Source organism: Gopherus evgoodei, chromosome 4, assembly GCF_007399415.2.
Source record: "Gopherus evgoodei ecotype Sinaloan lineage chromosome 4, rGopEvg1_v1.p, whole genome shotgun sequence".
NCBI lineage: Eukaryota > Metazoa > Chordata > Testudines > Testudinidae > Gopherus > Gopherus evgoodei.
Window position 1 is genome coordinate 140,841,324 of NC_044325.1, and position 15,032 is coordinate 140,856,355.

The 15,032-nt window shown below is 54.0% G+C and overlaps 1 protein-coding gene across 2 annotated transcripts; it reads left to right on the plus strand.

The window, feature by feature from the left end:
• The first annotated feature begins 3,357 nt into the window (after window positions 1-3,357).
• On the plus strand, window positions 3,358-14,797 carry OPTC (opticin). Of its 2 annotated transcripts, none has more exons than XM_030562705.1 (7): window positions 3,358-3,426; window positions 6,341-6,575; window positions 8,523-8,676; window positions 10,620-10,778; window positions 12,578-12,780; window positions 13,657-13,752; window positions 14,243-14,797. In XM_030562705.1, exons 2-7 carry the CDS (start codon window positions 6,348-6,350, stop codon window positions 14,411-14,413), a joined length of 1,011 nt encoding a protein of 336 aa, XP_030418565.1. In that variant the 5' UTR covers window positions 3,358-3,426; window positions 6,341-6,347; the 3' UTR covers window positions 14,414-14,797. The 2 variants fall into 2 exon arrangements, with proteins under 2 accessions (XP_030418565.1, XP_030418566.1); XM_030562706.1 differs by having other exon boundaries at window positions 3,391-3,426; window positions 6,321-6,575.
• Window positions 14,798-15,032: the final 235 nt, after the last annotated feature.

Sequence of the window (15,032 nt, forward strand, 5' to 3'; positions counted from 1 at the left end):
TCACCCCTAGATCTCAAAGCGCTTTACAAAGGTCAGTATTGCGCTAGAAGGACAGAGATTTATTGGAACACTGCAAGTAACAACTCCAGAACCATGGACAGGATTTAAGTTCCTACTACCTCCCTACACCCACCGATAACAACATACAACACAACAGCTTCAAGTACAACACAACATAACATAACAACGTACAAGAGAATAGCTTAACACTAAGGTAACGATCTGTTGGTGGAGGTGCTGTCTACACTGACCAGTACATTATGCCCATTTTACAGATGGGGAAACTGAAGCACAGAGCAGTGCCTAAGGTCATCCAGCAAGTAGTGGCTGAGCTGGGAATTGACTCCCGAGTACCCGTCCGACACTCTCTCCATGAGGCCACACTGCCACTCAGCAATCATGTGTGTTTCCCATGTTGTCCCTTTCAGCCAGTCTGCTCCTCCTCCTCTGAGCATAGAGGTGGGTGATCCAGCCAGGCTTCTGCCCTACTTTCCAGGCTTGCGTGCTGGAGGGGGATGAAAGTATTCCTCGGCAGCTGTATGACACCTGGGGAGTGAGGAACTCACCCACCGGCACTCCCAGACGGGTTGCAATACAGACACTGTGAGGGGCCTTTTCCTCTTTCCACCCCACCCCCAAGCAGAGCTTTCCCTCCCCTGCACTGCGACAGACTCTGCTCATCAGATGCAGCTAAGGTGCGTCTTCCAGCTGGGAGGGAAGGATCAGACAGGACTCCTTTCAAAACCAGTCAGCGTCACTCCCTGTTCGGGGGCTCTCTCCAGTGGTTGGGAAGGGTTAGCAATGTGCACACTCAGCTCGGGGGTGGGGTGGGGGGTGAGGGTCAGTATCCCTGAATTGCTTGGCAATCGAGAACAGCATTGACGGGCTCAGAAAGTCGGCTCCTCCAGGCCCCCTTCTGGGAGGGTGGTGGAGGAGTTCCCAGGGATCCAGAGGAGGGAATGGGCTCCATCTCTGGGGCACCTGCATTCACTCATTCTGCAGGTGGTTGGGGACATGGGATAGCTCAGCAGAGACAACAGCTGCAGTCAGCAAGCGCCTTTCCTCACGGCCAGGACAATGTTTGTAAAAGGAAGGGGAAAGCAGAATTCCCTGGCCTTGGGTTCGGCCCAGCCCTATGGCCCTGTGTTAGAGCCCTGGGAATGGAGCATCCTCCTCCTCTGCTCCCAAGCTGCCAGGTTTTGAGCCTTTCTCCTGAATCCCTGTGCACAGGTAAGGGGTGGCAAAACCATGGTTAAGCCTTGTTTTCCAGCTGGTGCCCCTTGCCACCCTCGGGCAATGGGGTCATGCAAAGACAACCCCTGTTTAGGATGTGAACAGCACACGGTACAGGAGGGGTCTCTGCCACCATCTGGTGCTATTCTGGGCTTGCCAACTCCAGCATTAGAGCAAGAGGCTGTGGCCGTTCCTGGTTCCAAGCAGCCACCAGTTGGGCAGCCCTGCAACAACCCCCCACACCCAGGAGGACCGTGGAGCAGGCCAGGGCCCCTCGCAGGCTGCGGCTCGAATGTGACTGTGGCAGCAGGCTCCAGTGCAGCCGGCCTGCATGCCTGGCAGACACGCTGCCACCCCTCTGACGAAGGGGATGTAAGGGGGTTTGTTGATCCCCATGGCACACAGATGTGGAGGAGCCGCTGTCCCACCCAGAGGGGAGCGGCCCTGACGTCAGCACTGTATGTCCAGCATCAACAATGTGCCCCCCCTCCAGGTTTCCAAAGCAACAGCACTGCGGAGGTGCAAGCCGGCACTAATCTCTTGCGGGGGTGGGAGTGGGGGTGGCTGCTTCCAGTTGGAGCTTTGGTTACAAAGACAGCATTTTTTTATGAGGCGTTGAATTTAAGCAGCCATCCAGCTGCTGGGACGGGGGCCCATCCTGGCCGTAATGGTGATCAGACCACGGCCAGTGAGCTCCCAGCTGTGGATGGGGGGGTGGCACCCAACCAACAAGGACCCTGCTAAGAACAGAGGGTGGCACCCATCAAAGAAGGATCTGTCCGGTGAGATCCTATCTCCTGAAAGCACATTTCCCACCCACCCCTTTCCTGCCCCAGTGCTAAATTCACATGAAGTACTGGATTGTCACAATTCCAAAACGTATCCAAGCCCAGGGGAAACCTCAGCCTTTCCCAGCGTGTGGCCCCTATCTCTGCAGATAGAGTGGCGTGTAGACACTTCCCTTCCCACTGGCCATTGCAGGGCAACACAGCACCTCCAAGCTGTGGCTTCCAGGGGGAAGCAGCTGGGAGGAAGCCTTGTACATTGGATGGGATTCAGCAGCGGGGAAGGAGAAGACGGAGTCGGCTCCCACTCTCTGCACACCCCCAGCATGTGTTCCGCCACAGTGTGGGGACCACTGATTCATAGATGCTAAAGCCACTGTGCTCAGCTAGCCTCTCCTCCTGCATAACACAGGGCAGACCTAGCCCTTTGGAAAGAGAGCTCCTACCCGGGTATTTCTCAGTGAATTCTGACCTCATGGCCAGAGTTTTTACAGGCTGAGCACGCCCTGCATGTACCTTTCCCCACACGGTTCTGCTTGTTCCCACGTTATCCTGCATGAACATCATGCACCCTACTAAGCCAAGGGGAGAGCTAACGTAGGCATGTTTCCCAGCTATAGAATCATAGACTTTAAGGACAGAAGGAACCATTATGATCATCTAGTCCGACCTCCTCCATAACGCAGGCCACAGAATCTCACCGAGTCATTCCTGTAAAAAACCCCTAACCTATGTCTGAGCCACTGAAGTCCTCACATCATCGTTTAAAGACTTCAAGGTGCAGAGAATCCTTCAGCAAGTGACCCGTGCAGCTAGGGGTGAAACTCAGCCCAGCAAAGTAGGGGAGGTGCCGCGGGCCCTTTGCAAAATGTACACTGGGGAGTTTATGGTGAAACTCCGGCTGGCTTTGGTGAGACCAGCATTAGGCCTGATGGGTTTAAGTGGGGCATTGGGCAGCGTTTCCCCACCTCCCCCCCCCCCCGCATGTCACCCTAGGACTCCTCTGCTTATCTCCCCCCCCCCCCCCCAGGTTATGTGCTGGCAAGTTGTAAAGTCTGGGGGAGGGGGGAAGGAAAGTGCTCTCAGGCCCACCTCCCCCATCCCAGTATGCAGGCCCTAAAAGCAAGTCCAGCCTCTTGGAGGAAAGCTATAAGTGAGCATGGCGGCTAGCCCCTGGGGGCACTGTACAAGGGACACCATGGGAGGGGGGCAGGTGACAGCTGGAATAACCATCACCCTGATTGGCTGCACTTCCTGCTTATCCCCTGCACACTCCCACCCCCAACCAGGCAGGGCTGCCCTCCCCTCGCCCTCGTTAAAACCTCTGCAGCCCATTGGGTCCCAGCACATCAGCTTTGCAGGAGCTGGGAGGTTTGCGCTCTTCCAGGGCAGCCCGAGGGACCAGGGGGTACGTCTGTGACTTGTGCCTCTCTCTCTCCCCTTCTCTCTCTTTCCCTTGAGTGAGCTGAGCTCAGGGGCTTTGATGCTCAGTTCAGAGGCGTTGTGGGAGTGGGAGGTTCCTGGGGATTGGGCTTTATGCAGAATGCATGAGGGCTGCCTGCAGTGTGCATTTCAAAGGCTTTTTTATTACTCTCTTAATGCTGGGTTTGATCTGTGGGAAACCGGCTGAGATTAAGGGCTAGACGCCTCACGTCAGGATATTTGAAATTCAGTGCTGTCTTTTATAGACTGGAGAGAGCTGTGCCAAATAAGCGTGTGCTGGTCTGTGTGTGTGCATGCGTGTGCATGTTTTCCCAGGTTTGTTGCATATGTGTTTGTGTGTCTATGTGACTTGGCTGAGTTTGCGAGTGCATGGGAGTATGGGTGTTTGGAGGGGTGTTGGTGTGGATGCTGGATTTGCGAATGTCTGGGAGTATGGGTGTTTGAGGGGATGTTGGTGTGAATGCTGGGTTTGTGAGTGCATGGGCGTGCAGACATGTTTGTTTGTGCATGTGTGTGCACTCGTGTGTTTGTGTGTACACACAGATGGGCCAGACACTTTGAGTCATGCTCAGAATAGGGACTGGTAGCCAAGCGGGAGCTGCTTCTGAATGGAACAAATCCCCTTTCCAGGGGAGCTAATCGAGTTTGGATGTCTTCCTTGCCATCAAGCGTCCTGCCCTTAGTTTGCCAAAGGAACCCTGTGCAGGGAATCCTTGTCTTAGACAGTGTAGCCTCTAGAATGTCATCGAAGGTGCATAGTGCAACTCTGTTCCTCTGGTCTCTGAAACCTTCCCTAGGCAATTGAGTCTTGTTGCTTCCCGGAGCAGTCTCTTAAAATGGGTTTCAGTGCAGGTGCTCAACTGCTCGCCTCACTACTGCAACTGTGTGTGCAAACTGAGCAGACAGATGGGCGTTTGGGTGTGTGACCGTCCACAGAACTGAAAACGTGGCTCCTGGTGTGTCTATTCAGGGGAGAAGGGCAGACTGTCATTCACAAGCTGTTTTACCTGACCCTACTTGCACAGGTGCTCACTCTCATGCACTTCACACAGATCTAGCCCAAGGTGTGGATCTACACAGATGTGCAGGCTGCAGGACATACCCCAGTGCTTGTGTGCCCATCAACATACGCTACTGTGTTCATTCCAGTAATGAGCCAGCATCTCAGCTAATGGACACTGCTCTGAGGAAGAGAGTGCTCTGACAGTAATATGAACCACTCGAGCTGGTGGGGGTGACTGTATCTGTATGATATGCAAAGAGCAATTTCCAGCAGAGACAAGCTCTGGCCCTGCCCACTGGGCTAGGGGCAGGTTCTCATTAGTTCATCTGAGAAAAAACTCGCTAGGGAGTGATCATCAAAGTCCTAGTTTGTATCCTAGCCTTGAAAGGGACTGGGACCTAGTGGTTAGAGCAGGAGAGATTGAGAATCAAGACTCCTGGGTTCTCTCACCAGCTCTGCCACTGTTCTACGGTGTGACTTTGGGCAGGTCATTTTCCTCCCTCTGTGCAATAGGAAGGATATTGCTGCCCCAACTCTGTAACGAGCTTTGGGATCTCAGGCTCAAGTAGCACATAAGAGCAGAGAGTTACTCTCATGATACATCCTCTCTCCATCCTGCCGCCAAGGAGTTCAGGACAGAGAAAAAAGTCTTAACCCCCCCCTCCCCCCGACACTTGGGGAGCTATTCTCCAAGTTCTTTGCAGGCTGTTTGTACGGCTGGATCTGGCGTGTGAGCGGGGGGTGAAGTTCCGTGCAGCAGCTCTAGGCCTCTCCCCTCGCAGCAGGGTACTCAAGCATGAAACAGCCTGAAAAGAAAAGGAGAGTAATGATTTCCTCTGGGGCGCTAGGCACAATCCATTGGTTCTCTCCAGCAGGAAAGCCAAGTCCACTTACTTCTGCTGCTGCAGAGGAAGCCTGTTTAACGTGAGGGAGACTCAGGGAGAGCGACAAAAAGTGCAGTAGAAGGAGCTAAAGTGAAGGGTTGGGTGGGGGGTAAAGCTGGTGGCCAGCACTTGGAGGAAACATCAGCTAGTGCTTGCTGGGCCAGGTTTCCCAAATAGCTCAGCACCTGCATGCAGGCTCAAGAAAGCTCATCTGGCTGGGGGCTCAGCCCTCCTGAATATCTGGCCCATCTGGGTCACCCTGAGAACTGCTGGGTGTTTTTGCAAACCCAACCCTCCTGGAGGTGTTTAAATAGGTGCTAAGCCCTCATGGAAAAGAGTCTGTGGGAGTGGAGCACTTGGAAATCTCAGCACAAGTGAGCAGAGCTTGCTGTCTGGCCCCTGTCTTTGCTGCACAGCAGGGGTGCCAGACAGTGGGATCTGCAAAATACTTAGATGAATGTGGTAAATGTTATTGTTTACAAAGGGGAACCTCCACTCACCTCCCTGACAGAACTCCGCTACCCTGGCCTGCAATATACCTGGCTGTGGTATTCCTGGATTCCCCATGCACCCCATCTCCTGCCACTGCTGAACCCCCTTTGCCCAACACAGTGCTGCTCAAATCTGGTCGGTTCCAAGCTCTGCTATGCTAGCCCTAGCCCCACTGCTCCACCTTCAGCAGCTCTGCCAATGCCCCTCACTCCTGGCCAGCCATATTCCTCGCAGTCCCAGTCCTGGGCTCCCCATACCCGGCTCTGCCTATACACTTCACTCCCAGACCGTGGCACCCCCTTGCTGGGTTCCCTGCATCCAGTCGTGTTAATCCACTAAGCACACCTCAGGCAGGTGTTCCTGGGGGATCAGAGCCCTGTGCTGGGCAAGTAAGACACATCCCTCAAACCCAGCAGCCCTGAGCTCAGCCCTGTAAGCGGCAGAACTGAGCTGACCAGTGGTGACAAAAATGCTTTGTAGTTTCCCTTTTCTCGGCACAGGTGCGGGATGCGGAGCATAGCCTTGCTAGGGGTCACCACCCTGGCTCTGGGGCTGGCCATGGCTGCCCCGCCTAAAGAAGAAGGCAAGAAGAAGGAAGAGAAGCCCAGAGCTGACATTGCAACCGATGACAACCTGGACCTGCCCAACTACGACCTCAGCCTAGACAGCTATGGAGAGATCATTGACCCAAGCTTCTATGAAGAGCTTTATGACTATAGTGACCTGGCACCAAAGGTAAGATGAAGACAGCAGAGCAGCAGAAACATGGACCAACTCTTCTCCAGGCGCCTGTGGGGAGTCCTAAGACAGCTCCTTTCTGTAGGATCCCAGGGTAGCTTCTGTGCTACCACCTTTGCTGAGCTAGGCGTCCCTCCTGCTCCCCGCTCTGTCTCTCCAGGGCTGGGGCATTCTGGCCACTCTTCCACCCACAGCACTTGGTGGACGGAAATGCTTTCATCTGGGATTCAGGAGTCTAGCTGTGAGTACAACCCCACTTTCTCCAGTTTAGGTACTTCACTCTCTTCTCCTAGGTGCTTCTCTGGTAGAGTTCGCAAGCCATGAAGAGCGTTCTTCGATTCACACAGATTATAATGTCAGAAGGGACCATCATGATTATCTAGTCTGATCTCCTAGTCAGCTGGTTGATAGGGAGGCTTGCAGCAGTGTAGGATCCAGAGGGAAGCAGGGGTATAACACTGTCTACGATGTCTTTAAAGTCCTGAGTCAGGAGGGAGAATCAGCTTTCCCCTGACACTTAGCACTGAGGTCTTGACCACATGTGGTCGCTAGGATATAGCATTGTCTGGTAGTTAGATCCTGATCCTGCTTAGCAACAGTCCTATTGCCAATGCCTAGCTCTGCCAATGACTTATTGCATGGCCTTGGGCAGGTCACATAACCCTCTCCATGCTTCAGCTTGCCCCTCTGTAAGCTGGAAATAATCATGTTCACAGAGGGGTTGTGAGGCTTCATTATCAAATGTACTTGGCTTCAAGAGGCTGTGGCAGAATGAAGCAGTGGTACCAGGAAAGATCCATAAGAACGGCCATACTGGGTCAGACCAAAGGTCTATCTAGCCCAGTATCCTGTCTTCTGACAGTGGACAGTGCCAGGTGCCCCAGAGGGAATGAACAGAACAGGGAATCATCAAGTGATCCATCCTCTGTCGCCCATTCCCAGCTTCTGGCAAACAGAGGCTAGGGACACCATCCCTGCCCATCCTAGCTAATAGCCATTGATGGACCTGTCCGCCATGAACTTATCTAGTTCTTTTTTGAACCCTGTTATCCATGGCAGGGTGCTCCAGGGAAGGGGAGCTAACTTAGCTGTTGGGTAATTCTACCCTGCTTCGCTAAGTCCCTGAGCCAGAGTCTATAGAACTACGCGGATTGACCCTTGCTGAGACGCTGACCTGGTCCCTGTACGTTCACTTGCACATGGCATTCTCCTTCAGTTCACTCCCTGCCTGTGCTGCTGTGTTTCCTTGCTGGGTGTCAGACGACCAGGGCAGGCTGCTCCCTCACAGGGGGTGGCTGCATTTCTGCAGCGGTGCGGTCGTTCCAGTGTACAGGGGCTGACCCTGCTCTTGCTGGAGTCCTCTGCAAAGCTCCCACTGACGTCACTGAGCTGATCAGCGGGGCCAAAATAAGGGCTGAGGCTAAACTGAGGCCGTGTGCACCAGGGACCTGCAGCAGGAACGTTACATCAGCTTGTAGTCAGCAAAGAGCTGCCATGAGACAGTGTTAGCTTCCCTTACACACACTCACTTGCCCTCACCCCGTACCCAGTCCCGCTGAAGTTGGCTTACAGCATGGCAGCCATGGGGAGAAAGGCGCCGTATGAATGCGAGACATGCCTGGTATTGCTGTTGCACGGAGCATGCCATGGCTAGGAACCCTCTGTTACCTGGTGCAGCTGGCAGTGGGGGGTCTTCAGTGGAGCCTAAGGGAGTTAGGTGCATTTCAATGGGATTGGGTGCCTGCCTACCCTAGACGTTGGCTATTTCAGGTATATCACTGCTGTAGCCCTCTAACCTGCCCTGTGGCACCTTCTACCCCTCCCCAGTGGAGATATGAACTGGGCAGGGCAAGGGAGGAGTCAGTGACTGGTCAATGCTTTAACATGAGGGCAGCTCCACAGCCTGTGATCAGTGCCATGATGCCCCGTGCCCTGTATTTGCAGATTGAGGTTGGTACATTGGCTCCTCCAACCAAGCGTCTAGAGGGCATCGGGAGCATGAGAGCGATGCCGACCGAAGCACCCAGAAGGCCACCCCCGACATCCCCCACGACCAAGCCCTTTGGACCAGGTCTGCTCGAGTCCATAACCAAACAGGGTGAGTAAGAGACCAGCCCTCGTCACCTGTTCTTCAGGGTAATGGTGCAACGTGGCGGATTTGCTCACAGGAGATGCAGCTGAATAGGTCTCCAAATACCACAAGTAATGACAGCAGTATGGAAACCCCCTTCTGTCAGCATGGGGGTGAGTGGGAGGGGCTTTCTCTGTACCCATGCGGGGAAGAGGGAGCTTTGGAAATGAGTGAGATGGAGGTGCTTCCTTCCCAGCGTGGCACGGGGCAGCACTCTCTGAGGCCTTTTGCCCAGAGGCAGACCCGTCCTTGCATGGGCCGCAGGACTGATGGGAGGAGAGAGAGAGAAGCAGTGAGTAAGCCTGGGAGCTTAGAGGCACTGGTGGAAGGACACGAGGATGCGCAGACCATCCCCTGTCCAGGAGCCAAGCCATTGCCCTGCGTGAGGAACATGGTGGTGGGCGAGAGAAATCGCCTCACAGCAACGAGAACACCAGCAAACAGGAAAGACGCTTTAACAAGCAGAGACGTTGCGACAGTCGGACAGAGTAGCAATTAGATTAGTGACAATTAAAATCCTGCAGCGAGGGATAAATATCTTTATTCATTTTCTGTCACTCCGAACTGGGACAAATTACGTAGTAGGCTCAGGGAAATGGTTGCCTTTATGCTTTGAACTCCCCCAGAGATTCAGAGTCTCACGCGCGCTCTGGGGGGAGAAGGGGGAAAAGAGGAAAAACAAAAAAAAACCCAACGCAGTTTTAATTGGTGCCAGAAATCTTGTCACGCTGCCACTGCCACTTTGCCTGGCTGAGCAGGGTCTAGTTCAAGACATTGTGGAATCAGATGTTTGCTTGATGCAAACGGTTTCCTTTTGTTTCATTTCTGACGGTGCAGAAGGGCCAAACAGACCCCTGGCATACCTGGCTGCTGTGTTTGGTGGAGTCGCACCCCTCAGGGAGAGATTTGGCCTGCGCTGATTTGTTTTTAAGCAGCTCTTTTGGCTGGTTGTTCCTGGCCTTTCTTGTGGTTTGCGTTTTGCTTGTTTTGTTTTCCTTTGAATTTAGCGGTTGGTGGAAGGAGCTGGCAGCCCTGGACCAAAGCCATCTGTGTATCTACATAGCTGGTACAGCTTGGGGAGGGGAGGGGCAGTCCCTGTCCAGGTTGCCCTCCCCCAGGGTGCTCCGACCCTTCTCACAATGCACGGCCATCCCAGTTCACTTGAAAATAGAGGGTTGAGTCCCAGCTGTCAAAGCCCGGAACAGACTCTGAGCTTTAGGGACCCTTCCAGTGCTGCCTGGATAACAGCACAGCACCTGCTGAACTCCCAAAGTCCAGGCCTGGATTCCCAGGGCTGGGCTCTTCTTTGACTCCTCTGAAGTCCTGGTCTGGGATTGGGAAGGGGGTGGTTCCCCAGGCTCCAGCTCTGTACTGCTGCTGGTTGATTTTGGGTGGCCTGGAATTCTAGGGGGTTGGCTCCAGGGCTTGGTTTTGGGTCCATCTCAGTCAGAAAGGTTCCTTGGCCCAAGCTAGTCTTATGCTGCATATAGTGTGACCAGATAGCAAGTGTGAAAAATCAGGACACATGGATTTGTTTTTTGAGGGAGGTGGAATAGTTGCGTATATAAGACAGAGCCCCTAATATCAGGACATCTGGTCCCGCTAGTTGCATGTGGTCTGGCCTCGAGGTTTGCAATGAACCCCAGAAGCCGGGGAGTTTCAAAAGGCTCCAGGTTCTGTCAAGAACATTCCCTTGGGCTCTGCTCCTAACCCACAGCATGGGGTGTCGGGCCAGATCCTCCACTGCGGTAAGCCAGCTGAGTCCCATTGTCTTTAGTGGAACTAGGTCAGCTGAGAATCTGTCCCCCCATCCTCCCTGAGGGCACCGGTCGGAGGTTACATTTAATACCCCCAAGCCCCGATCCCTTCTCGTTGCTGCTGGCTGACTGCTCCGTCTCTCCCTGCCCCAGGTCTGCCCACCTGCCTGGTCTGCGTGTGCCTTAGCACCTCCGTGTACTGCAATGATGCTGAGCTGGAACAGATCCCGCCGCTGCCCCTGGAGACCACGTACCTCTATGCCCGCTTCAACCGCATCAGCCGCATCCGAGCCAGCGACTTTGCCAGGCTGAGTATGTGGAGCCGGGGCCCTGCCCCCCCTCCCCCACATAGAGTGGCATCTGGGCATCACTGTGTTCTGCTGGGGGACATGGGGGATGGGGAAACTTAGCCCCTGCCCCCAGCTCCCTGTGAGCCACTGCAAAGTGGGCCCATTGCAGAGCTGCCTGAGGGAGGAGGCTGCTCCTTGCTGTGCTGTTCAGATTCCTGTTCAGCTGTCACACTGGATCCTGTTCTGGATTTGTACAATGTTTTGGCTAGGTCCAGATCCAATCTGACACTGAATCCTCCCTAGGCAGGTTTAGACTCCTCCCACCCACAGCAGAGGGCTCAGACCTGCTCCTTGGGCATCAGCTACAATTGCAGGTGTACATAGATGCCACTCCCCACGGCACTAATGGGAGCCAGGCCGATAGATACCAGAGCTGGCTTTAACCCTGAGTCCTGGGCACACAAGCCTGAGTCAGGTCAGCGGTTCGTCCACACCCCTCTACACAATTTAAATCAGGACATCTGCCTTCCTGCTGAGTGGCAGGTAAGGGCATCACTTGGGGGAAGAGCCAGGCCAGGCTGTGGCTGCATCTCACACACACGGCCCCACCCATCACACCCAGGTGCACAGTCAGGGAGCCAAAAGCAGACCGTTCCCAGGAGGGTGAATGGGAACGCATATCACTGCTCTGCAACAATGCTGCTCTTTATTAAAGTCCTGGTACAGCTAGTCCTGGTCAGCTCTAGGAACTGGAGGGGCCAAGAACTCGCTGGTTGTAACGTGGCAGTGCTCAGAGATGTTTGGAGATGGAAAAGCCCGGTTAGGTCCTGTCATGCTCATCTGCCTGGGGGTGGAGAGGGTGAGTGCAGGACTGTGAAATCAGTGCCAAGCCAGGTGCCCCCATTTACAGCATGGATTCACAGGTGCTGGAACTGGGGGTGCTGCTGGACCCCCTGGCTTGAAGTGGTTTCCATCATATGCAAGGTTTACAGTTTGGTTCAGTGGCTCTCAGCACCCCCACTGTACAGATTGTTCCAGCCCCCCGACGGCTTGCACAGCATGTGACTCCATTCCAAACTCACTGGGTTTTGCCCAGCTCTGGAGATCGCCTAGTGGGTCCCTCTAGGGGCAGGAGAGTGGTGTTGCACAATCCTTCCCCTTTGGCTGGCTGGAATAGGAGCCCTGTAGCTTTAAAGTCCCTTCTCCCCTGCAGGAAGGAATTGCACCTGGTGATAGTCAGTGGAATGCCCCCTGCCAAGGCAGATGGAGCCTTGAAATTGCAGGACTAGCTAGAGAACTGTGACCTGGGGCTTGCAGAGGCTTTCAACACAGTAGGTGCATGTTTGGGGAGGGGCTGGGCTCTGTTGAAATGGGACCTGCTGGGTGCTGTGCATATTTGAAAACCTTGCTCTGATTTAGGTCCTTAAATGGACGTTGAGCTCCTCTGGAAACCTGTCCCTGAGAAGGGAGGCCGAGGTCTTGAAAATCTGGCCCTTGGAGGAATAATAATAACAAAGATGGAAATGTATTTCACTTTTCTATTGGAGCTGCATCCAGCCACCATAGTCAGGATATTGGCCTGTTGTGTTAGATGCTAGATTAGGCTTGGCTGGTGTAAACTGGCATCGTTTCATTGAGTTCAATGGAGCTGTGTTCATTTACACACAGCAGAGGACCTGTTTCATTCTAGTTCTGTTTGCTGGAGTGCTGGCTTTTTCTCCTAGGGCTCTGGCCAGGCCTAGCCCCTAACTATTGCTCAGCACTGTTGTGAGCGATGGCAAGGGTTTGTGAAGGTGACATCTCTCCCCTCTCGTCCATCAGAGAAGCTGAAGCGAATAGACCTGACTAGCAACTTCATCTCCTGGGTGGACGAGGACTCCTTCCGGCTGCTGAGCACCCTGCAAGAGCTCATCCTCGCCGAGAACAGGCTGACAGTGCTGCCCGCATTGCCCAACAGCATCGTGCAGCTTGATGCCCGGCTCAACAGGATCCAGAGCTCTGGTGTCAGACCTGAAGCCTTCACGGTGAGTCTGTGCCCAGCGGCCAGTGGCTGCCCCAAGATTCCAGAAGGGGTCCCTACATTTCACAGCTTCTTTTCCACCCTCCAAGAGGGCTGGGGGTCTCTTGGGGTATGTCTACATTGCAAGATAAGCTCAGGGTTTGAACTCAGGCTCAAGCCTCACCTCCCTCCTATCTCCACACAAGTCGCACTAACCCAGGCTCGGACCCAGGGTTTCAGGACTGTATGGGGATGACAGGTCCGAGCCTGAGTCAAACCGGGATCCAGGGTTCATGCTCTATTGCTTTGCAGTGTAGACGCAACCCCACTGGACTCGTGGTCTGGGAGTCCACCAGCAGTAGCCCACAATCCCACGAGCTGACTTTCTTAATCCTCTGGACAGTCAAGTTTTCCCACGTTGCATTTGGGTCCATATAATGCAGTGTAGACACGTCAGCCCAGGTTGGGACCCAGGGTTCAACAATTCCTAACCTGGGGTTGGATTTGGGCCCATATAATAAGTGTAGACACTCACGCCCTAGATTAACAAACCCAGGATCTTTGAGTTCTATAACCCTGCGTTTACTCCGTAGTGTAGACATACCCTTGGTCAATTCAACCCCCTTCTAGGCCTACCTGGCTCTGATTCCTACCCCTTTGTACCACAGAAATAACCCGGATGTTCTGTATAAAGAAGCTGACGGGGGCTTGGGAATAGCCAAAGCCCAAAGTGCCACCCCCAGCTTTTCCAGTGTTTGCTGGGGTGGGACAGTCCCATGCAAGCATGAGAGCAGCATGTTCTGTTCAGCAAAGCTGTGAGTTCCACCCGCTGAGCCTCAGTGCATTCGTTCCAGACTCTCAGCCAGGGTGAGGGCTGATGCATTTGCCTGTGTTTCTGCAGGAGCTGAAGAAGCTGCAGTTCCTCCACCTGTCTGATAACAAGCTGGACTATATCCCAGTTCCCCTGCCTGAGGGCCTGCGGTCCCTGCACCTGCAGGTGAGGCAGTAACTGAGTCAAGCAAGGGGACCCAGCCAGCCTGGGTGATAGTCCCTTAAAGATACAGCCACTCTTTGATTTTTGCATTTGCTTTTGAATTTTGCTGCCCTTGCAATCGAGGGACGGAGAGCTCTGGCTAGACACAGGTAGAGTGCAGGTGGGTATGGGGAGAGATCCTCTCTCTCACAGTGCCCCAGTCTTAATGTCCCCTGCACGGATCTCACCATGCACCTCATTCTCCCCACAGCTAGTCCAATGCTGGACCCCCTGTGCACACCCAGCTCTGCCAGTGCCCTTCAGTCCGGACTGATGCCCCCTCTGCTATTCTAGTCCTAGGCCCCTTCCTGCCTCTGCCTCTGATTTGAGCCCCAGTCTAATAGAAGCAAAGGCTCATACTAGGCAGGGACAATTAGCGCACAAACCCATCACCCCGCCTCACCCCTTCCCCCCACCGTTTAATGTCGGCTTTGTGCTTTGTCTCCCCGGCTAGAACAATAACATCCGAACCATGCACAAGGACACGTTCTGCGATAGCCAGGACCACGGTCACATCCGATGGGCCTTAGAGGACATCCGCCTCGACCGCAACCCCATCAACCTGAGCCTCTTCTCCGACGCCTACTTCTGTTTGCCTCGGCTACCCACTGGCCAGTTCTACTGAGCCTGCCAGACAGCCACCTAGGGAGCACCTGTGATGGGAACCACTCTCGGGAGAAGGCCTGTCCTGGACCCACAGGTTAAGAGCTCCATGCCTGGCTGTCTTGTTGCGTCATCTGGTATTTGCCCTTCTCCCTTGCTCATCTTAACACCACCAGCCTTGTCTAGACTAGGGTTTAAGATGTGATGTGAGCACATACGAGCTAATGTGGGTTTAGCAGTCTAGTTAGGCTAAGGATACCATGGCATGTGTTTAAAATGGCCAGGGGGCTCTGGATGTGGGGATCTTCTTGAGTTCTCAGTCCATGTGTGCCAGCGCGAAGGATGCCCCAGGCCGAGAGCAGCACTAATAAAATTTAAAAGGTTAAAAACTTGTTCTGTGGATTGTTTAAAACAAAATAACCAACCCCATCTAGCATGGCAGGCGGCAGCTACTTCATGAGCATTGTGGTATGGGCAGTGATGGGCAAAGCTTTTGAGGGAATGAACCCTGGATTCCCTCATGCCTGGAGCTTGGTCACTTGGATCCTGACCTGCATTTCTAGTCACAGGCTCCCCTGTGCACAGCTCCACCCAAAGCTTAGGTCTCGGCGCTGATCCAAACAGGCAGGGAGGGAGTTTTG

Coding starts and splice junctions, on each gene's coding strand:
- OPTC (XM_030562705.1), top strand. CDS start 6,348: ATGCGGAGCATAGCCTTGCTAGGGGTCACCACCCTGGCTCTGGGGCTG. Junction 6,576..8,522: donor ATAGTGACCTGGCACCAAAG/GTAAGATGAAGA, acceptor CTGTATTTGCAG/ATTGAGGTTGGTACATTGGC. Junction 13,753..14,242: donor TGCGGTCCCTGCACCTGCAG/GTGAGGCAGTAA, acceptor CTCCCCGGCTAG/AACAATAACATCCGAACCAT.